This window comes from Callorhinus ursinus, unplaced genomic scaffold, assembly GCF_003265705.2.
Source record: "Callorhinus ursinus isolate GAN/ISIS: 27379988/994484 unplaced genomic scaffold, GSC_fseal_2.0 scaffold43, whole genome shotgun sequence".
NCBI lineage: Eukaryota > Metazoa > Chordata > Mammalia > Carnivora > Otariidae > Callorhinus > Callorhinus ursinus.
Window position 1 is genome coordinate 12,189,062 of NW_027397105.1, and position 22,709 is coordinate 12,211,770.

A 22,709-nucleotide genomic window follows, 5' to 3' on the forward strand; every position below is an offset into this window, starting at 1 on the left:
ACGTCCTGCCCCTTACGCTGCTTGTACTTTCTCATCCCCGATCAGAACCAGAACCGCTATTTTCCAGAAGAGGCACCCGAGACCCAGGGAAGGCAAGAGACTGCTTTAACCCCGGGGCTTTGAGGCCCAGCGCCCCCCTCCCTCTCCGCCCCCCCGTTGCAAAATGAGAATGTTGGCCCAAGCGACTCTCAAGGCACAAAACGCTGTGGGGCAGGGAGGAGGGCACGTTGGCCCAGGCTTGAGCAAGGAAGGGCAAGTCTCTGGTCCTTCGGGTGCCACACAGGAAAAGGATGGGGACAGCCCCTGCCGGCTTCAGAGCATCCCTGGCTGGGCGAAAGGGGACGCCAAGGCCTACCGTAGAGCGCGGGGCGGGGGACGGCTCCTGCTGGGTCTCGGCCTGGAGCCCCAAGACCCGCGCCCCGCACCTCGCCAGACCCCAACCTGGAGGCTCGCCCCGCACTCCAGCCCCGAGAGCGGTGCCCGCGGCCTCCCCGCGCCGCCGGCGGGGCCTCTGCTGCCCTCTGGCGGCCGGAGCGCGCGGCGCCGCCCTCGGCGCTAACACGGTCGCCGGGGACCAGGCACGCGCCCGCGGACGGCAAAGAGGGCTGCCGCGGGGGCTCGCTCTCGGGACCGAGGAGAGAAGGGACGTACGCCAGGCTCGGTGCGCGGTGCCGAGCACTGGTAAGCAGCTGCGATTACGCTGCTGCTGGGCCGGGACTGCTGTTCTTATTCTCTGGGTAAACTGAGGCCCAAAGGAAGTGAGTGTGAGCGTGAGAGTGCGTGTGTATGGGGTCCTTGCCCCAGGGCACAGAGGGTCAGAGGCACAGGCGGGACTACAAACCCGACGCCCTTGCGGCCGCCGAGCCCCGTGCCGTGAAGAACGGGGTCCGCGCGCCCCTAGCCCCAGCGGGACCCGGGACTCAGTTGCTCCCCGCGCGCGGCAGGCAGAAGCAGCAGCGGCGGGCGGAGGTCGCGGGAGGGGGCGGCGGGGGCCCGCTGGGCGTGACGCACGGAGGCTGGGAGGGCGCGGGGCGGGGCGGCCGCGCAGGCTGCATATAAGGGCGGCCTCCGGGCGCCGAGAACCGGAGCGAGCGACTTTGTCCGAGAGTCGGAGCGGAGCTCGAGCCAGAGCCCTGCCCCAGCCGCAGCCGCAGCCCGAGCGAGCGGACCCGCCTAGCCGCGCAGTCCCGCGCCAGCCCCGCGCCAGCCCCGCGCCAGCCCCGCGCCCCCGGCTGCCCTCCGCGCTTCTCTCGGCTCGGCGCCCGCCCCTGCGGCCCCTCCGCCCAATGAAACTGGCCGCGATGATCAAGAAGATGTGCCCGAGCGACTCGGAGCTGAGTATCCCGGCCAAGAACTGCTACCGCATGGTCATCCTCGGCTCGTCCAAGGTGGGCAAGACGGCCATCGTGTCGCGCTTCCTCACGGGCCGCTTCGAGGACGCCTACACGCCCACCATCGAGGACTTCCACCGCAAGTTCTACTCCATCCGCGGCGAGGTCTACCAGCTCGACATCCTCGACACGTCCGGCAACCACCCGTTCCCCGCCATGCGGCGCCTCTCCATCCTCACTGGTGAGCGGCAGGCCGGGCCCGGCGGGGAGGGCGGCGGGAGGGCGGCGGGAGGGCGGCGACCCCCTGCGCCACCGGGAGGGCGGCGACCCCCGGTCCCAACGCCGCGCGCCCCGGGGCGCGGGGAGAGTTCGGGGCGTCCCCCGCGCGCGGCGGCTGGAGCCCCGACGCCTGGCGGCGGGGCGCCCACTCCCCCGTCGGCCCCGCTTCGGCTGCCCCCTTGGCCGCCGCCCTCCCCGGCTCCTTTAACGCCCCCTCTGCCCCCTGTAGGAGACGTTTTCATCTTGGTGTTCAGCCTGGACAACCGCGACTCCTTCGAGGAGGTGCAGAGGCTCAAGCAGCAGATCCTGGACACCAAGTCTTGCCTCAAGAACAAAACCAAGGAGAACGTGGACGTGCCGCTGGTCATCTGCGGCAACAAGGGGGACCGGGACTTCTACCGCGAGGTGGAGCAGCGCGAGATCGAGCGGCTGGTGGGCGACGACCCCCAGCGCTGCGCCTACTTCGAGATCTCGGCCAAGAAGAACAGCAGCCTGGACCAGATGTTCCGGGCGCTCTTCGCCATGGCCAAGCTGCCCAGCGAGATGAGCCCGGACCTGCACCGCAAGGTGTCCGTGCAGTACTGCGACGTGCTGCACAAGAAGGCGCTGCGGAACAAGAAGCTGCTGCGAGCCGGCAGCGGCGGCGGGGACCCCGGCGACGCCTTCGGCATCGTGGCGCCCTTCGCGCGCCGGCCCAGCGTGCACAGCGACCTCATGTACATCCGCGAGAAGGCCAGCGGCGGCGGCCAGGCCAAGGACAAGGAGCGCTGCGTCATCAGTTAGGAGCCCCCCCCCCCCCCCCCCCCCCCCCCCCCCGCGCGCCGGCGACAGAACCTAAGGGGGACCTTTTTGTTGAAAAGTCACGTCTGACGTCCGGGCCGGCTCCGGGCCGCGTGCGCGCGGACTGGCGTCTTCCTTCCCCGCGACCCGCGCCCGCGCGCACCCGGGAGGCACAAACGACGAAGGGACAGTCATCTGCTCTGGAAGGAAAGAGAACTGGCTCAGACCGGGACTACCCCCCACCCCCACCTCCCGTCCCCCATGGGCCCTGCCACCCCCACGGGTTGGGGGCACAGGCCCCGGCAGAAGGGGAATTTGTCTTGTTTCTGACAAAGACAAGAATTGGGGGGGGGGGTGTGTGTGTGTGTAAGTTAATCAGCCTCCGTTAGGCTTTGGGAAACCTGTCCTGTCCCCTGGAGTGTCAAGACGGGACAAATGGGGCATTAACTTGTCTGTGATTCTGGGTTGCCATGACAGCAAACGAAAGCCTCTGCCCTCCCGATACTAAAGGGGTGTGGGTCAGATCATAGCCAAGTGACTTGTTTACATGTGTGTGTGAAATTGCACAAAGGAAAACAAAACACACAACTTGCACTTTAATAGTAGTTCTGAGGTCATCATGGACATGAACAAACTCTTACCCAGCTGTTCCTACTGTGTGTGTGAGACAGTCTTTATAAAGTTATGGTTATTGTTTTTTTATAATACAAAATAAAATAATTTAAAACGGAAAGTCATATGCTTGCTTTGCTTTTAGAAATGGCTGGAAGGCCAAAGGGTCAGAAGGGAAGGGTGGGGTTTACTTCTGGGGTATTACTCACCCTCCCCAGACTGGCAGATGACCCTGGCATTCTGAAAAAAAAGCTGCAGATTTTTGGACCAAAGCCCTTCTTCTATTTGGGGACAGCTCCTCAGAAAGCCAGGACTAGAAAGGGGTCCCGGTCTTTCCTGGAGCTGCATCTTTCTGGCCACAAAGGGCCTCGGGGCTGTGCTCAGACTCACTCCAGGCGGAGGGCAGTGAAAGGGCCCCAACCCTGCGACTCACAGTCCGCTCGAGGTGTCACTAGGACCCTGCTGTCACAAGGGAAATGGAGCCTTGACTGACGAATCTGGTGTCAGCTCAAAATCACCTGGCCTCCTGTGCCCTCCAGCCTCGGGAAGCACTTGCTGCCCTGGGGGTAGGTCCGGCACCTTCTGTGCCTCAGTGTCTCCTTCTCTTCGGTGGTTGAGGGCACCCTATCCTGACTCGGGACCCAGCTCTCTCTGCCACTTGTAACTGAAAGCTCGGGGCAAGTGACACCTGCCAAGCCCCCCCCAATTCTTCACCCACTAAAAAGAGAGCACCCTCTGCGTGGGGGTGCTGTGAGGAGTGAAAAGTACTTAGCGCAAGTGCCCGCCAGCCAGGAATCCAACTAACTGGTGGCTTCGAGAGGGTGCTCGGCCCTGGGAGGGGCACCCAGTGTTGTCTCAGGGAGGGAATTCCACTCTGTTCTGTGAGGGCTGCTCCCTAGGGACTGAACTCACCTCTGGGCCCAAGGGGCCACAGGTGGGCAGGATGACCCACCAGGCCAACCGGGTCCTTGGGGATAGATGTCGCTCCTTAGGGCAGTTATTCTGTTTTTTTATGGGGGCAGGACGGGTTTCCCAAAGCCTGTTTTTTTTACGCTGGTTTTACAGCATGCGCGCACGTGCGCGTGTGTGTGTGTGTACGCGCGTGTGCTGAGGGGGAGGTGGTGCACGGTGGAGGCTCTCACAGTTTGTTCTGTCTCCTCTAAGAAAACAAACATCTTTCTCTCAACTATGCAAGAGGGGCCTCCTATGATGAATTTCTCAGCACAAAACCCAAGATGTCCTGAGAGCAGAGTACAAGTTCTTTTAATTATACTCTTAAAAAATGTTACAAGTCCAAACCCTGGAATACAGGGCAGGTTCTGTCTCCCTCTGCCCAGGAAGAGGTCCTGTGCATTTCAGCCTTGCAGGGGGGCCCCCGGTGGTCTTGATCTCTATGTGCTTCCTGTTTCGTGAAGTTTGGTCAGAGCCTTAAAACCGGCCCCCACAAGACTCTGAAATGTCAAGCACATAACTGATTCAGTTTATTAACAGTCCCAGGGTGGACTGGCCTACCAGGTGGCTGCCCACTTCAGCTCAGAGCCTGCTCTTCTGTCCAAAGCCACTGGAACCGGATGCCCCCCCCTTCACACGTCCCCAGCTCCCCCTGCGCCAGTCCTCTTCTGACTGCAGGTCAGCACACATGGAACGCCTGCGAAAAACACCTTCGACCAGTCTTGCTGCCAACGAGGTCAATCGGCAGGCATCTGTTAAGCCGCAGCGCAGGTTATGTGCCCATTTCTAGAGCTAAACAACACGTGGTTACTTCTCAGCTCCTCGTGAAGAGGCAAGGGAAAGAGCTCGCCTCCAGCTGCTGTGCAGCGAGTGTTCACGGCTGGCTCTTTAGTGAGAAGGCCAGGGGGAAACTCATTTTTTAAAGCAGGAAAACACGTGGAGACAATGTTGCCCTCCAGCCCGGAACTCCCTGGGAAGCAGCGCAGGGTGCCAGGGCTCTGGTCATCCTCCAGCATTAGATGGCTGGCCCAGCGGATGGAAGGAGGCAGGAGGCAAAGGGAGCAAGAAGTAACAAGAACGCGTAGGAGGCAGAGAACACGGAGAACAGGGGCCACCTGGCCGCCTGCGGGGTTCTGGGCTGATACCCCCAAAGCCACGGTTACATTCACCGGCTCAAACATAAAAAGGAAACAAAGTATTGAGGGGGGGCGGGGCGCGGGGAGGGAGGAAGCCACCCTGCCAATATTGTTTTCAAAACATTATGGGTCCTCACGGTTTTCTTTTACCATCTGAAATCCACGCCACAGGAATGCAGCCCCGGTTGGTCCAGTGAATTCTATGCAAATGTCTCACAACACTGCTGTCAACAGAACAGTGTGTACCTGATAGCACTGAGCATGCCCAGGGGTGGGAGCGCACGGGGAGGGGGGAGGGCAGGGAGCAAAGAGGAGCCGTCCCCTTTCCTCCTGTGCTCTGCCCAAGGAGCCTGAATACACAGCAGATGGCCCCCTCCCCAGAAGCAGGGGCAGCATTGCTTGCCCCCTCCCCAGCCTCCAGGAACATTCTTCCTTCCACCGGGAGGCACGGCGGTTACTATGCATCTAGACATATGGATACATCCTCTACAAGGAGGCCCCAACCAAGCCAAGCCTCTGTAGCGCTGGCTCCCCACACAGTCAATGCCAAGTTTGGCCACTGAAGTAGCTCCAGCAGTGCCCCCCCCCTCAGTTACAGAGTTTGCAGCTGGAGTCTGAGGTGGTATGTGTGGGGTGCGGGGGGGGGTGGTCAGGGAGGCCGTGTGCACTCCCCGTTCTGTCTCGGGCATCCCTGGAAGCCGGCCTCCACTACTCCTTGGGGATCTCAAACATGCAGAGGCTCTTGTACTTTTGCAGAAGCTCGTTCTTGGTCCTGACTTGCTCCCGAAGGCTGTGCAGCTGTCGCTCCTGCTGCTCAGGGCTCAGGTGGGTGCCCGGCATGGTGCTCACGACCTTCCGCAGCTCTTGGAACTTGGTTTTGAGGGCGTTCAGGTCCTGGTGGATGTCTGGGCTGTCCTTGTCCATACTGCAGGGGCAGAGGGTGGGCGTTAGTTAGCGTTCACGGCTTCCCTCGTCTGTACTCCCACAGAACTCGCTCTCTTCCTACCTTACCTTTCAGCATGTCCCCTTGCGAGGCCGGGCGCCCCCAGGGCACCCCTGCCCAGCACTGCCACTGCAGCCTCCATCAGCCTGCCCGCGCCATTTGGGGCCGAAACCCCACTCGCTCAGAGGACAGGGACTGCGTCTGCCTTGTTCGGAGCCGTAGCCCCGGGCCCTGGGCGCTGTGGGCACTCAAGTCCCCTTTGTTGCCAGAACAAATGCTTGGCAAATAAGTTCGTAAGTGTTTGCTGAATGAACGAACACACCACTACCACCGTGAGGTGACGAATGGCCGGCAAAACTGGCCCAAATCCTACATTTCTTCTAATTGGAGACATTTCCAGGCCAATCAGGAAACTTTATCAGCTAGCAAGAGCTAAGTTTAGCTGATGTTTTGATGCGTGAACCTGTTAATGCAAGCACTAATTTCCAAAGAGCTAATCATAAATTTTAAATTAGTTACAAGCTACTGGAAAATTTTCAGCAGGTACGAACTCTCCCCTACCAGTCCTGTAAATTCCTTGCCTTCAGGTCAGGCTTCTTTTAAAGGCAGGATCATTCACTTCATCCCACTGCTGGCTATTATTAGCTGCCCAGAGATCCATGCTCCCCTGGCACTGCTCAGTTAGAAACAAGAACAAAACCTTCACCTAAGATCAAAGAAACAGCTTGCCAGTTGCTCCCATACATTTTTTAAAAGTTAGCAAGTGGATGAGCTTTTGAAAACAAACAGTTGGGACTAAAACTAAAAGCCAATTCAGTAGGCTGTTCTAAAAGTCACCCATTGAGGTGTGTGTGTGTGTGTGGGGGGGAGAACTGTCAATGATCATTTATTTTTTTAAAATAAACGTCCATTCTTGACGGGAAATTTCAACCCAGATGGTGCTAATTCATGTTTATTGTCCGTCGTTTCTCTGCTTACGCAGACAGAATATCCATCTTCCCTGGCAATCCATTGGTTACGCTCACACCTGGCAAATGAGATGGGCCCTGTACCCTATTTATCATAGCGCTGACTGAGAGGCAAGATCTGGAGAATCACTCATTCTAGGGCATGTTAACCAGCCAAACATTTCTTCTTGTTATTTGATGCCCTCACTTTAAATATACAATCCATGGTATACCTTATCCCGGTTTCTAGAGAGGAGTAATTGGTATTTATGAGAACTGTAAATTCTTTAGAAGGAAGCAAATAGGGGCCATCTTTTATTTTAATGATTTTAGATCTCAGCTCCAATCTACAGCTCTGGATGGAAACCATCTGGATTTCTGAAACCATTATACTTGGACGCCATATGTGTTAACACATGGTACAAATACAAGTCCCTGGGGAGTTCTGAAATTACAATATAGTTTTAAGAACATTGATTCACATCACCAATCTGAAAGGACACAGTAAGAGCAAATGAAAATACATGAGATAAGAATTTGGAAGGCAGGAATGATCATCCAGTTCTGGAAGCAAACATGACCTGGCCCCAAAGAAGACTGAATTCTGAAGGAAAAAGTGGGTCATGCTTAGGATGCTCACTTCTAAAAGCCCCCAAATCTCAAGGGTTGTCCATTCTTCCCCGGTGAACTTTCGGTAAAGGGGCCACATAAAAGCTTGCCTGGAGGGAAGCTACGGGGAAAGGGGGCCACGTCCCCCACAGCAAAGGCCCCCTTGGCAAGCCGCTCAGCCTGCCCTAGTTGGTGAAGATAAATAACTGGAACTCCTGGAGCGAGGAAAACACTGTATTCAGGAACTGGCTCGAACCAGGCGGGAACCTGCTAGGCTGGGATGACTGTGAAATACTCAAGCCAAAAGAAACGAGCCAGGCCCAATACCGCGTGAATAAAAGCAGAAAGCTCCAAACGGGCCTGCCTTTGTGTTCAATGTTAGTCATCAGCCAACTTTAGAAGGGGGAAAAAAAAAAAAAAAAGGAGACTAGGCCAAGGTCGAGAGGCACGAAAATCGTACAAACAAGGGCCAGGTTAGGGCACTTCGGTCCTGCTTATAGTAGTTTCAAAAAGATGGACAAAAATATTAACTGCTCTGGCTCGACTGACAGGCCACTTCTCCATCTTCTGTGCACATCCTGGCTGATACTCAGCATTCCGTGGACACAGACATTTGGTGTTACCGTTACCAGACCTGGGGCAAACATCACAGGCTTATTAGGCAGGCGGGTTTAAGAGCGATGCCCGGTTCAGGTGCTAACTAAGGCACAGCTTCAGTTTTTACTACCGGTGCCTTGGGGCTTGAAGATGCCAACTGGCCTCAACTGGGCAAATGTGTCCACCGGTAACTTAGAAGCAAAAGGAACCCACCAGATTCCTGAAGCCAACTTCCTCCCAAACCTGAGACCACGCAATAGCAGGACTGTTTCCCATTTCTTCCTCCTCAGAATTTCCGTGACCCTCAGTCCCATGCCCCCACTGTCCTAGCTGACCCTCGTTGGGACCACTCCTTCCCCCACTCTCCTCCTTCCACGCTAACTTCAGTGGCCGGCATCTTTCTAAATTAGTGGTGGGGGTGAGGTGGGGGGCTGTTGCTTTTCCTGTCACCATAATAGGTGCCTGAGGGAAAAACATTTAAAAATAACAGACACCAAGGCTTAGAAAAGCAAGGTCCCTCTAATCCACGTCCCAAGAGACACCTCTGTTAACATGTGGTATATATTGCTTCACACCACTTCGAAATACACGGTTACAAACACACAGGTACTTTTTTGTTATTTGATTTGACAAAAATGTGACCATTCTTGCTTTTTTCACTTACGTTGCACCTTGGATGTCTTTCCAGGTGAACACACATACAGTGATACAGCTAAATTATTTGGCTATTGATGGGTATTTGGAGATTTGCAACCTACCACTTGTAATCGGAATGGCAATGAACATTTTGTACCTATATCCGTAAGTACTTGTGCAAGTATTTTGGTAAGATGATTTCTCAGAAGTGAATTTCTAGGTTGAAGGTTATGTACATTCAAATTTTTGACAGCCTGCCAAAATGCCCTCCAAAAGCCTGTACTGGGGCCGCGGACGCGCTTGTCCCTCACGCCCTCGACAGCATGGGCCACCCTGGCACCCATCAGACAAGCTAGCAGCCTTGTGCATTTCTCCGCTCCAGTTCCACCAGCATCTGAGACGGCCTCCGGAGAGGGGCTTTGAGCCTCGGACCCTTGCTTTTATCTGCTCACAGGGTTACAAGTGAAAGACATTCCTTTTAGGGAGGGGCAACCAAAGGTTCTTCTGCTAAAAGAAGTTTGAAAAAAATACTGCTCTACACAACCAGCCCAGAACATGTTCATCCACTTCTACTTCTTCAGAAGTCAACAACCCCCCAGCCTACCCTCCTTCCTGAATTTCAGGACCCAAGTGCCAACTGTTCCCACGTATCTCCTCCCTGTAGCCTGGGGAGACCTGCCGACGTCCACAGTGGACTGCCTGCCTCCGCAGCTTGCCACAGTTCGGACGGAGGGCGCTCCCATTCTCATGACTGAGCTGAGCTGTAACCCTGCGCCCCCAAAGATGCATCCGTGTGCCCCGTTCCCTTGTGCCTGATGAGCACCCAGCCGCTGGTCCTGCCTCCTCCTCCCACTGGCCCCGATTTCCAGAGCCTTCCAGAGCCGGGTCCTCTCCTCCTCTGGACACCCTCTGCTCCGCCTACCTTTACAAAACCCAAGTCTGAGCTCCCAAACTCCCAGACAACACCTGCCAGGCCAATTCACACTTGAAGGGGGCCCCTCAGGGCCAGCCACCAGCAGCCTGTGACCCTTCTAGAGTCCACTTCCCACTCGTGCCCAGACTCCACTTAAATGCTGCACTGTGGCACTTCTCATGCTGCACTAAGTAACCGCTGAGCCGTGTGCCTGCTTTTGGGGAGCCTGTGTTCCAGCAGGTGCTCGATAAGTTCTGCCGAATGAGCAGAGATGAAGTGGCAGAGGAGCGAACAGGCTTGTAAGCTGGCCCAGAAATAATGCTTCCAACCAGTCTATAAATATTCCCTATCTGGGCGCTCATCCTTTTCACTGGGATGTGGTTGAAGGAGAAGCCAAGGGCAGGGAGGACTACAGTCAAATGAGGGCAGACAAGCCCCACAGAGCCAGGCGGGTTCTTTCACAGACTTCACCCCTGATGTGGGGGCCGCTGCCTGCTCCCCCCGAGGACAGGCCTCAGCTGCCATGGAGGGCTGGTCAGATTAAAATAGATGTGGTGTAGGAAGAAGCAGGTCAGTAATACCCTGTTCCCACGCAAGTGGTCTCGCCTGGGCTCTCAGGTCTTGCTGACCTGCCTGGACAACGCAGGGACTTGCTGTCAAGTGTTACGGTACTGGCTCGAGAGGTAAAGGACACCGCCGTGTACTCATCACTTGAACAACCTCTGCAGTGTCAGAGATGGCTCCCCTTTACCTACCCAGCAACCTAGAACCTTTGGAGGAACTAAAAAAATTAACCAAAAACAAAATAAACAAACAAAAAAAACCATCTAAGTACCCATGCTGACAGAATACTTTTACTGAGTGAGCCACAACCAGCAGGCAAGGCAGTGACAACGGCAACTCAGAACTCCTAGGCTGGGACGCCTAGTTCCAGACTCAGATTAGATTTGGCAACTTTGAGGGGGAAAGAAACAACTCAACTCTCTCTGGTCCAACAGGCCTCATTTCTTCCCTTTGTTCTACCCGTCCTTCTCTAATGTGATTTCTATACGTAACAGGAGAGGCCTCGAAGAGTTGGGAACTCTTAACGTTTCTTACACGCATAAAAATGACATTTTTCTTTCCCCTTTTCCTCATTCTTTAAATTAACACAAATACGTTGTTTGGATCATTCCTTCAACTAAGGGCCAGACAGTAGGAGGGAAGTGTGGTGGAGCTTCTCTCCAGCGCCAGGCAAGTTGCACCCTAGCCAGGACGACAAGAACCAGGAGCTCTCCTGGTGCGGGAGGTGGCCTCTGAGCAGGTCCACAAGCGTATGTGGCATTCCCCTGGGCCAAGACAGGGTGGAGGATGCATGCGCCCTGGAGGACTCCTTGCACCCAAAGGGCACTGGCATCCAAATGACTCGCTCCGGGCTTTCTGTGGTGTGGTCCAGGCAGGCCTTTGAAGGTGGTCTGCACAGATCCCAGAATGCAGGGCTACCAGTGGGGAAGGATGCAATGGGAAGAATAGGGAGCCCTAGAGATTTTTGAGCAGAGAAAAATGCAACTGCTAACATGCACAGAATGAATTAGAGAGACGACAGGATAAAGGCAAAGAAACTATTTAAGAAGTGACTATAGGATTCCAAAAGGAGGTTAGAAGACCTGGACCATGAGTGTTACCAACAGGCTTGGAAGTAAACGGGCAGATTAAAGCCTAAATGTTCCACTAATCCAATCTCAGCATCTCCGCACCTCCTAGCATCTCAGCCAGGCTACAGAAAACAGGCTGGGAGAGGTTAAGGTGCTACGGATAAATGCTGCCAAGAAGGCAGGCAGAGGGAAGACCAGCCTGGACAGATCATGAACTGTGCCAGGAAGATTTCCCAGTTTGGTGCTGGAGAAGAACAGAATGTCCAGAAGTAGATGAGAAAACATATGGGAACTGCACGTATATAGTGAAGGCGGTGGCTCCAGCAGAGAAAACAATGAATGAAGTAATAAGAGCGGGATGATACGGCTCATGGAGGAAAAGTGGAGGTGCCCCCTTCCTCCTTCCATCAAAATACATTCCAGAAGCATCACAGAATTGAAAGTTAAAGGGCCACCTGGGTGGCTTAGTCAGTTAAGCATCAGACTCCTGATTTCGGCTCAGGTCATCATTTCGGGGTCCTGGGATCGAGCCCTGAGTCAGACTCCACACTCAGCATGGAGCCTGCTTAGGATTCTCTCTCCCTCTGTCCCTCTGCCTTCACGGGCTCTCTCTCAAATAAACAGATAAATTTTAAGGGGGAAAAAAAAAAAGAATTGGAAGTGAAAAATGAAACTATAAAAGTCCTAGGAAAAAGAGGTTGATGTTTGTCATTTTATTAGAGTGGAAAGGCCTTGCTAACTAGGACCGAAATCCAGAAGCCATTAAGGAAAAGCATAACAAATCTGCCTGCATAAAATGATATGCTTCTAAATGACAAAAACAAACAAAAGCACCCAGGAACAAAGTCAAAAGAAAAGCCACAACTTGGGGGAAATATTTATAATACACTAGCCCGGCAAAGGCACACTTTCCTTACTGTGCAAGGAGTTCATTAAAAGAGGGACGACCATGGGGCGCCTGGGTGGCTCAGTCGTTAAGCGTCTGCCTTCGGCTCAGGTCATGATCCCGGGGTCCTGGGATCGAGCCCCACATCGGGCTCCCTGCTCGGCGGGAAGCCTGCTTCTCCCTCTCCCACTCTGCCTGCTTGTGTTCCCCCCTCACTGTGTCTCTCTCTGTCAAATAAATAAATAAAATCTTTAAAAAAAAAAAAAAAAGACGACCTTATAGAAAATGGGCAGTTTACAGGGGAAAAATAGAAATGACATAAGAAGATGCATATGAGAAGATGCTTTACCTGATAAAACGAGACACAGATCAATACAACACATCATTTCTGACCTATCAGATTAGCCTCAGTTACAAAGTTTAAAGGTGATGGCAGGGGTATGGGGAAACAGACGCAAACACACAGCTGCTAGCATACACTAGTGCATTCTTACTGATTTGCTAACAGTGAGACTGAAATTTTAAATTCACATATCCCTTTGCTAGAAATTTACTCAGAGTTTACAAGATGCCATTTACAAACAGGGTCACCGCAGCGCTGACTGCAGTGGCAAAATGCTAGAAACACTGCAAGTGTCCTTGAGCAGGGAAGTGTTGAAAGATATGATGGCATAATCATGAAATGGAGTATGACGCAGTTTGGGGACAAGGGAGGGAGCTGAGAGGAGTGGAGGGAGAGGCTCACTTGCCACTGGATATCTTTGGGGGCTCTTTGAATACATCTACAACTGAAATTTTTCATTTTATTTATATATTTTTTTTACAACTGCAATTATTTTTCTTAAAGATTTTATTTATTTATTTGAGAAGGCACAGGCAGGGGAAGCAGCAGGCAGAGGGAGAGGGAGAAGCAGGCTCCCCGCGGAGCAGGGAGCCCTGAGATGTGGGGCTCGATCCCAGGACCCTGGGATCATGACCTGACCCGAAGGCAGACACTTAACCGACTGAGCCACCCAGGCACCCCAACAATTTTTAAAAAATATTTTCTGGATGGCAGATTTCTGGGTCATTTTGGGTTAATCAAAGCAGTCCAGGCCACAGGATTGTGTTCTGGAGAAAGCTAAAGCAATGCAGCACTCTACATTTAGCAACAGCTATGAAAATGAAAAATCCTGTACCCTCCACCCCAGCAATTCCACTGCTGAGGGTTTACCTCATCACAAACGTACTCAAATACAAGGATGCTTACCCCAGCACTGCTGGAAATAGCAAAAATTAGAACAGCATGTAAACGTCCACAGACAGAAGACTGGTTACATAACCCATGGTGCGGCCACCTTACTGAGGAAGACCTTCGTGTGTGAGAATGGGAAGGGGTCCAAAACAGACTCATAAGTGAAAAAAAAAAAACAACCAAACTACAGTATCATCTCAAATTCTATAAATTTTTTAAAAGACATGCTTACCTAGCTCCTGGAAGGATACTTAAAACAGTAATAGCAGTTAGGACTGGTGAGGGAACTTCACTTTACAGGATTCTGAAGTTACAACTGTTACTTTTTTTCTTTTTAATAAAATTTTTCTACAAACCTAATGATGCAGTAGTCTGAATTCTTTATGAGAACAAGAAAGGCTACACTCACTTCAGCTTCTTTCTTATTCATCCCCTGGGCAAGGAGTAAACAGATAATAAAAGGGCACCTGGGGAAGCTACAGGAGAGGAAGAGATCAAGGGCCTGCATGAGCCAGCAGGTCCTGGCCCTCATTCCCTCCGGCCAGGCCGGCCTGCCGGGACAGCGTCCTCACTGGTTTCCCCACCTGTGGGCAGAGATGCTACCACCATCTCAAGCACGAATCTGACTGAGGCCCAGTGGCTGGAAGGTCTCACTAGCTCCCCACGCCTCAGAAGCCAGAATCTCGCTCCCTGTGGGGGATGTGCTGTCCTCTGTATGCTGGCTCTCTTGCCAGTTCTCCCTTACTACCTTGCACTTACGCCCCAGCCCCCACCAACCTTCGAGCTGGCGGCACGAGTTTGATGCTGTTTCTTGGCATCATGTCCTTGCGCATGCTCTTCCTACACCACTCCTCCTGCCATTTGGCATCAACCCTTGACAAGCCTTCTGACTCCTCCAGGCTTCCCCGGGGCCCCCTCTCTCGTCGCCATTCCTACCCCAGTCTGTCTCCTCCCCTCGGTAGCCTATAAACCCAAATACATACCTACACATATTTGAAAATCACATCCTAGCTTTTTTTCATGGTGATAGCATCTTTCCTTCTCTGGGTGACAGATTCCTCCGAGTTTGCGAGGGTTTTTCTTTCACATGCTTAGTGACCCTGGCTGCCCAGTCATATAGTTAAGAGTAAAATACTATTTGGATTATGTGCGTAATTCACTGCTTTCACCATACTAAATGAAAGAAAAAGATGTGATCCCCTGATAAAGGAAATGTTCATTATTTTGACTTGGATCAGATGTGGAGGAGGAGGCCGAATGCCAATAGAAAACATAAATACTTTATATTCTGTTAGTAAAAAGCAAGGTATAAATAAAGAATGGAGAATATTAAAAAAAAAACTGTAAAACACTAAAAGGGCTTAGTGGAAACTTTTTTTTTTTGGTGAACATTTTATTATTTGAGAGAGAGAGAGAGAGGAGGAGGAGTGGCAGAGGGAGAGGGGGAGAGAATCCCAAGCAGACCCTGCTCTCAGTGCGGAGCCCGATCTCATGACCCTGAGATCATGACCTGAGCCGAAACCAAGAGTCGCATGCTTAACTGACTGAGCCACCCAGGTGCCCCCAACCCCCCTTAACGGAAACTCTTAATGATGCTTCTTTACTTTCGTAGGATGAACTAAGTTCTTTCTTGGGGAGCCCCCAGTGTCTTCTCTTTTGAGCTCATCACACACCCCAGAGAAGGTATCTTTGTCTCCTTGGCTGTCAGTCTCGAAGCCAGGTTGGGGAAGAAGGCTAGGGTTGGGTCTCAGCATTCAGTTTGTGAAGTTTCTCTTAATCCCTCTTTGTGAAGTTTCTCTTAATCCCTCTTTCCAGTATGGCTCCCTTTCTCCAATTCCTGCCATGTGCCTGGTGTTCTCCAGTCCAGAAACTCTCTTGACTTATCTTTAAAAATAAATCTTGAGAGAATAATCCTTTAATTGTCTGCCAAGATGGAAGAGTAGTCACCCATCTGCTTGGAGCGGGGAAGAGGACTATGGGATCTGATTCTTAAACAGACTAAGTAATCCCCTTATTCTAGTTCCCCTCACCTCTATTTCCAGAAGTCCCTGGCACTGTCAATTGCTGAGATTTGAGGGGAAGCCATGGTCAAAGGCAGCTGCTTCTGGATGCTTCTTCGGGCTGGGAGATGGATTCGCCTTTGGCCATCTGCTTTGTGACAATTATCTCCTCTCCTTTCTGGTTTTATGCTTTAAAAAAACACTCTTCACTGTCCTTTCAGAGGGCAGAGAAATAAACACATGTGATCAACCCACCACCTTTCACAGAAGGCTGCTCTTGAGAATACCCTACAGCAATCTTATGATTTAAATACTGTTATTCCATTTCACAATTGAAAAGAGACTCAGAGAAGCTAGGTCGTTTGACCAAGATCACTTAACCCATACCCTGTAAAGCTGTAATTTGAACCCGCTCTTTGAGGTCCACTGCTGTTATTCACGTATTAGAAATAAGAAATTAAGGCCTAGAAAGGTTACATAATTTACTAAGATTACAAGGCAAGCAAGTATCAGTATGTGGATTTGAAACCAGGACTACCTGACTTCAAAGCCCATGTTCTTTGTAGTGTACCTTACTGCTCCATGTTTAAGGCCAGCCCAACCCAGCTGCTCTACTGGGGTGAAAGAATATACTCTCAGGGGGTCCAGGAACTGTCTCTGAGACTGTGTACATTTTATGTTTTCATTTTTCTATATTTTTCTTAAAACCAGTATATTCGGGTTAATTTGGATAACCCATTTATAATCCAGCACGGCCCTGGGATTTTGGGGTCTGCATTTGTGTTTGTTTGCTATCTCACCGCTGCCTAGAAGTGTTACTTGATGATCACAGGATAATGAGAACAGAACAGAGTCTGCCTTACCCTATAAACAGTATGTTCCCACCAAGTGAAGCCAAATGAAGGCAGGGTCTAATGCGAGAACAAAGGCTTCGCAGTTGTTTAAAAAGTGGTGGAAGCATGAGGTCATCCCACAGCAAGTGAATCTAGTCTGGCTAAACTCAAAAGAAGCTGGGCCACTAACAAAGACTTTCATGTTGTGGGCAGCAAGTCCATTTCAGCAAAACACCCAAGAGCACATTAATGCTCAGCTCAATGTTACTGTAAGAGTGAGTTTAATTTACTTTGTTTTGGTTTTTAATGGTTGAATAAGTTATAAGCCTAGTTTACCCCTGTAGATGTGGATATAAATAACATAACAGCACAAATGATTGAAGCAAACATAGGGATCAAGGAGACTTTTGGTTGTACTATTTTTTCTTCTTCTTTTACAGGGTCAGTTTGAAAACTCAGGCTAGTCAAGAAGATTGGCCAGAAGAATGACAAATCCATCCGCCTGGGGGGCTCAGTGTGTTGAGTGCATGGGACTCTTGATTTCGGCTCAGGTCGTGATCTCAGGGTCATGGGATCCAGCCCCGCCACAAGCTCTGTGCTCAGCAGGGAGTCGGCTTCAGATTCTCTCTCCCTCTGCCCCTCCCTCCTGCTCCCAGCACCGCGCTCTCTCAAATGAGTAAGTAAATCTTTTTAAAAAGAATGAGAAATCACCCTGTTTGGTACTGCCCAAGAACATGCTACTGCAGGGCAACTTGTATCTTTGTTTCTTTTAACATTTCCTACCATCAATCCTCCAATCTCTTTGAATTATGGGTTATTCCCAAACCTGTCTTTTTTCCCCCTTCAAACTGGTGAGCGATGTGGGGTTGAGAAGTTGGCCCTTTTTACTGTGTACATCCCACAGCACTTAGCAGTGTGCCACACGGGGAAGATGATCCGTATCTGTGGGATATGTGGAAAAGACAGAATCCAAGTGTTACTCCTCTGTGACAGGTGAGAAAACAGGCTCAGAGACGCCTGACTTGCTCCCGATCACTAAGATGCAAACTTGAGTAGTCTGACTGCAGAGCCTGTGCGGTCGGTCTCTACTCTGCCTCCATTTTTAAGAATCCGGCCTGGCCATCTTGAGGTCTGGCACTTCTCTCAGGGCTCAAACGTTTGCTGAACTCACGGTGCGACTAGGTGTGGTCTTGGGAAAGGCCTCCTCCCCCTGGTCTGTTTCCCCATCGGTAAAACGGGGGTGTACCCGACAGCACTTAGGCCTTTGCAGCTCTGAAACAGACGAGAAGCGGGAGGGCGTGTCGTGGCTGGTCCTCTCTTGGGCTCTTACCATTTGATGATGTTGTGAACCAAAGGTAAAAAGGAGTAATTCTCCTCCTCCTTCACGCCGGCGGGTGACTGAGGCCTCGGCGCCGGCGACTGCTGCGGCTGAGGCGCGGCGACCGGAGGCGGCGGCTGCGAAGGCGGAAGCGGCTTCGTCTCGGGCAGCGGCGGCTCGGCCGGCGGCGGTAACGCATCTTCGGCCTGTCGCCCGGCGGCCACCCCGGCGGAGGCCATGGCGCTCGGGAACGTGCCGGTAAGTCAGCGGGACTCCAGCGCTCAGCTTCTCAAAAGCGTCGCCGACCCCATACGTCACCACTGTGCGCCGGCGGGGCGGCGAGCCCTGGAGAAAGGTTGTGCGCGTGCGTACTGGGATATGGGGCGGGGCAACGGGGCGGGGCAATTACACAGGGGCGTGGTTGCTGTTACTAGGCAACGGGCGATTGACGGATTTGGTTGTAAATCGAGGCAGCTACATTATTAAATAGTCAGAAATAGATTCATTGCAGAAACAACATTTTATTCTGATTCACACGACGAAGAGGGTCCAAAAGTAACTAATACAGGAAGGCTGAGATACATAAGGTTCCGCATGGCCCCGCCCTCGGAGGCTTCCCAAAGAACCACCTTGAACCACATGCAGAGTCAACAACTTACCCAGTACTTGCTTTGTGTAAAGCACTGGGCTCCACGGGCATTAAGAATCCAGAGATGGAGGACCTACAGCTCCTCCACCATGCAGCTGCCTCCAGGAGGATAGGCAGCAAACCCTGAGCCAGTCTCAGTGTGAGACCTTGTTAGCCCAGCGAGTGCAGAGACAAAGAAATTGAGTCTCTAAAAGCGCCGCATGTAGATGGGAGGGACTAATAATTCGACATTTAATATGCATCTTCTGGATGACAGGTGCACTGTTAAATGTGGGGGTAGGCGGTGGGAAGGCCGTCCTGACTTCAATACTAGGCAGAAGGGGATTGACTACTTCGAGGAATAAATATATCCTACAGGAAAGTCAACGGTCAGGTACTCTCCATATCTGCCGGCCAGTTCCTTGAGCACCTTGGTCTCAGTTTCCTTAACTGTAAAATCTTTAGTCCAGGGTCATGGCAGAGCCTAAACTGCTTTCTAACTTCAGATACGTGACTGACCTCCAAAGGTCTGGTTTGCCCCTAGGATCCTAGGCCAAAAACCTGGTGGTTTTGTAATTATATTTCTCAAAACAAGTGTGATATGGGAGTTGTATAATAAAATTCTGGGCAATGCGACACCCATCCTAAGCTTAGCTAGTGAGTGGGAGAGGACATGAGCTAGGAATGTCCCAACCTTCCAAAGTCTACCATCAAGGGTCTCAAAGAGAAGCAAGGAGGCCCATATTCAGGTAGCAAGATGAGCCTGAGCACAGAAGAGCAAGGTGGCTGATCGCAAGGAAAGCATCGATGCTACTATTTTCAGATGCATCAGGAGAGGTTTATGGAGGCAGACCCTAGGGAAGCCAGACTGTAGAAGGAGGTAGGAAGTTGGAGACTATGCTAGTAGAGGCTCTTTAGTGATGGGCTTTAACACAGCCTCCTTCAGCAGGAACTGCCCAGAGCACCCCCGGGGGTGGGGGAGTGCAAGGGGAGGGAGAGGCTGCAGGGTTTTCTTCTTGTTACCCATGGACCTCTCCACTTCAGGGAAGAGTTTTAAGAGTCCTGGTAGAGAGCAGAGGAGAAAGGCCTGTTGGGATCAGACCAGGGATGCTTGAAGAGGTTATCCCCTTGGAGCCATCTGGGGAAATATTGATGGTGCAAGAATTAATAGTAATCACCACAACCGCTGTGGAATAAAAGTAGGTACCAGGAAGAGTCACAATCGTTATCACATTTAATCCACAAAAGAGCTCTAGAAGGCAGATGCTAGTATCTTCATTTCTTGGATGAGGAAACCGAGGCTTATGCTGGTTAAGGTACTGGCCCCAGGGTCACACAGCTTGCCTGATGCCAAATCTACGGTCTTGACCAACACCTAGGAGACCTCGGGTCTCTGCTGGTTCTGTAACTTTATGATTCAAAATGTTAAAGGGAGGTTTTTATTCAGAATTCGAAAAGCAATCTGACACTCATCAATAATATCCCCATGGCAATTACCCATCATCTTTTCCCTCCCGGTGTGTTTTATAACTTAATTACAAGTCTCAGCGTTATCGATGGCAGAATAATGAGGACATCTCTTTTTAAAAAATGAAAACGCACTTCAGGTATAAATAGCTGTGGCTTAAGAAAACAAATCGAAAGTGTAGGAAGCATGAACAAGTAGGTGCATTGACAGTTGGCCCTAAAAGTAGTTAATACGTTTAGTGGCACAGAGTGAAGCTGACTTCATAACATTGCAGGCAGATGTCAGAAAAATCTGCCTGTGCTGGATTCATTCAAGCTGAAATTGCCCCAACAAGAGTGTGCTTGGTTGTAACTGCTCTGTTCAGAGTCCAAAAAGGCAGATGCTCCACTGATAGATAAGGACTGTATTTTGTGAGGGACGTCACCAAGTTAAGCCACTGGGTCATTGCTTTCCTGCGCAGATTTACACTGTTTCTGGAAGTTCAGCCAGCCCACCTGCCTCCAGGCCCAGCTCAACCTCACTTTGTGCAGCCATGCAACCTCCTAGGAAGACTGAACGGTTATGCTATTTTCAATTTTGTAGTAGCCACGTTAAAACAAAAACAAAAACAAAAAGAAGCAGGTGAAATGAATTTCAATAATATATTTTATTTCACTCAATATCTCCAGAATATGATCATTTCAACTTGTGATCAATGTTAAAAAGTATTAGAGGTGTTTTACTGTTTTTCATCCTGTTTTTGAAATCCACTATGCATTTTACACTGAGAATGGCCACATTTCAAGTGCTCATCGCCATATGTGGACAGCAGCTGCAGAACTGGATGGTGCAGACCAAGAGATCAATACGTATCAACATAGACGGCTCATAATCATATAATCATAGCGGTGGGAGGAAAACAGCAAGTTGTCCAAAAGAAACAGAGTATATTACTCTTTATAAATGTTTGAAATGTGAAAACGAACACTATGTATTGTCCATAAATACTAGACACATAAGTAAAAGTGGTTTTAAAAAATTTTTTAAGATTTTATTTTATTTTTATTTCTTTAAAAGATTTTATTTATTTATTTGACAGAGAGGGACACAGCGAGAGAGGGAACACAAGCAGGGGGAGCGGGAGAGGGAGAAGCAGGCTTCCCGCAGAGCAGGGAGCCCGATGCGGGGCTCGATCCCAGGACCCTGGGATCATGACCTGAGCCGAAGGCAGATGCCCAACGACTGAGCCACCCAGGCGCCCCGTCCGAGAGAGAGAGAGCGAGAGAGAGAGAGAGCGAGAGAGAGAGAGCTGACAAGCAGGGGGAGCTGCAGAAGTAGAGGGAGAAGCAGGCTCCCTGCTCGACGTGGGGCTCCATCCCAGGACCCCGGGATCATGACCTGAGCCGAAGGTCATAACAGACTGAGGCACCCAGGTACCCCTGTAAAAGTATTTTAAAAGGAGCTAAAGACTATACGTCACGGGCATGGGATGGGGGATGGGCATGTAACAGTAACTTTCTCTGTAGTGTTATATTTCTTTTATATAAGAGGATTTAAAGTGAATAGAAGTATGAACAATTGCCAAATATAGGAGTGGGCACATGGGAGTTTGGTATATTAGAATCCCAGCTCTGCTTCTTTCTGGCTGTGTGAACTTGGACAAGTCATGTCACTTCCCCGGGCCTCAGTTTCCTTATCTGCAAAATGGAATCATAACAGGACCTACTTAATAGGGCTAGTATAAGGGTTACTGGAATGAATGTATGTAAAGAGCTGTTTGAAGTGGCACATAGTAAATACTATTAAGTTTTAGCTAGAACTGCTACTGCTCTTTAAATTTTTCAAAAAAAAAAAAACCCTTATCATTATTTCTTATAATAATCACCACAAACTGCTACCACAAGAAAAAATACAAAAACCAGGCTGCATCCAAGAAGGGCACTTTGAGATGCTCTAAGTGGACCTACGCCACAAATACCTATGAATGTCCTTGTGATACGTTCCTTCTACGTGAAGTCTGAAAATAGTCATTCCTTTGTCAGACAGACATCATGGGAATTGTTAAACCGATCATGCCATTGAATGATTGAGGGCTTTTTCATCAAAGCTGTATTCTTACATCTGATTCATCCTATTCTCTCATTGCCTGGAGCCTCGGGCAGGTTGGAAAAGCTACATGATACTTTGAATTTGTGAGTTAAAAAAAAAAAAAACAGGCAGCAAAATCATTGCTCAGGCCAAACATCGTGTAGCATACAGAGAGGGAAGAGACTCCTTCAAGCCACAATTCACTGCTTCAAAGGCAGGACAAAAGCCCTTTCCTCGGGTCGTCCTGCAGATGGCCTTTCTTCCCTCTCTGCATGGAATGTGATTCTTTGTGTTCCTTCCAACCACGCTCTCCTTTACTCGGAGACACTCCATGATGCTCAGTTTCTCAAATCACTTATGGTAGTGGTTTCATTTCTTGGAAGCACTCATTTGGGGGCATTTCCACACACCAACCTGACTGTATCTCGTTCAGACTCAGAATTTTCTCTGTAAGACATTCCCTTTCGTCTTTATTCCTTCTTCTTAGTTTTCGTCAGACTGCCACCAGCTTTTGATAGAATAAAAATGAGAGGCCATCCATTCCCAGAACCCGTTTTTGTTTAAAACGGTCATTACTGTTCTGATACCCTATTCTTTCCAATCTCTTCGCGAAGTCATTCTCTGATTATTTGTTAGCCAAAGGGGTTTTTGTTTTTTTGGTTTGTTTTTGTTTTCCCCTATCAGCCAACTGCTTCTGCATAGCCTCAACTTTAACCCCCTCTGTTAATCTTTTTTTTTGTTTTGTTTTTAATGTCCTTTTTCTCATGATGGCCTTTCTGGTTTTTCCTCTTCCTTCTTTCTTTTTTCTTTTTTTCCTAGAAGTTACTTTGTTTCCCTCATTGGATTTGCTGTCAGTCTTTTGCCTCTTGGTTACTAACCCCAGTTGCAAAAGTATAGTTAAAAATTA

The 22,709-nt window shown here is 50.6% G+C and overlaps 2 protein-coding genes across 3 annotated transcripts; one reads left to right on the forward strand and one right to left on the reverse strand.

Moving 5' to 3' along the window:
* Window positions 1–1,077: 1,077 nt before the first annotated feature.
* RASD1 (ras related dexamethasone induced 1) lies at window positions 1,078–3,123 on the forward strand. 2 transcript variants are annotated; one of them, XM_073881814.1, is made up of 2 exons: window positions 1,078–1,572; window positions 1,914–3,123. In XM_073881814.1, the coding sequence occupies exons 1-2, from the start codon at window positions 1,287–1,289 to the stop codon at window positions 2,777–2,779; spliced, it is 1,152 nt and encodes a 383-aa protein (XP_073737915.1). In that variant the 5' UTR covers window positions 1,078–1,286; the 3' UTR covers window positions 2,780–3,123. The 2 variants fall into 2 exon arrangements, with proteins under 2 accessions (XP_073737915.1, XP_025719987.1); XM_025864202.2 differs by having other exon boundaries at window positions 1,119–1,572; window positions 1,840–2,526.
* A 1,338-nt stretch (window positions 3,124–4,461) lies between these two features.
* Window positions 4,462–17,966, reverse strand: MED9 (mediator complex subunit 9). The gene is made up of 2 exons (XM_025864327.2): window positions 17,652–17,966; window positions 4,462–6,014 (listed from the first exon to the last, which is right to left on the reverse strand). The coding sequence occupies exons 1-2, from the start codon at window positions 17,876–17,878 to the stop codon at window positions 5,798–5,800; spliced, it is 444 nt and encodes a 147-aa protein (XP_025720112.1). The 5' UTR covers window positions 17,879–17,966; the 3' UTR covers window positions 4,462–5,797.
* Between the last annotated feature and the right edge of the window lie 4,743 nt (window positions 17,967–22,709).

What these genes read in the sequence shown, in the direction of transcription:
- RASD1 (XM_073881814.1), top strand. Translation starts at nt 1,287, where the DNA reads ATGAAACTGGCCGCGATGATCAAGAAGATGTGCCCGAGCGACTCGGAG. An exon ending in GCGCCTCTCCATCCTCACTG is followed by an intron (nt 1,573 to 1,913) that starts GTGAGCGGCAGG and finishes CTCAAGCAGCAG; the next exon opens with ATCCTGGACACCAAGTCTTG.
- MED9 (XM_025864327.2), bottom strand. Translation starts at nt 17,878, where the DNA reads ATGGCCTCCGCCGGGGTGGCCGCCGGGCGACAGGCCGAAGATGCGTTA. An exon ending in GTTCACAACATCATCAAATG is followed by an intron (nt 6,015 to 17,651) that starts GTAAGAGCCCAA and finishes CTGCCCCTGCAG; the next exon opens with TATGGACAAGGACAGCCCAG.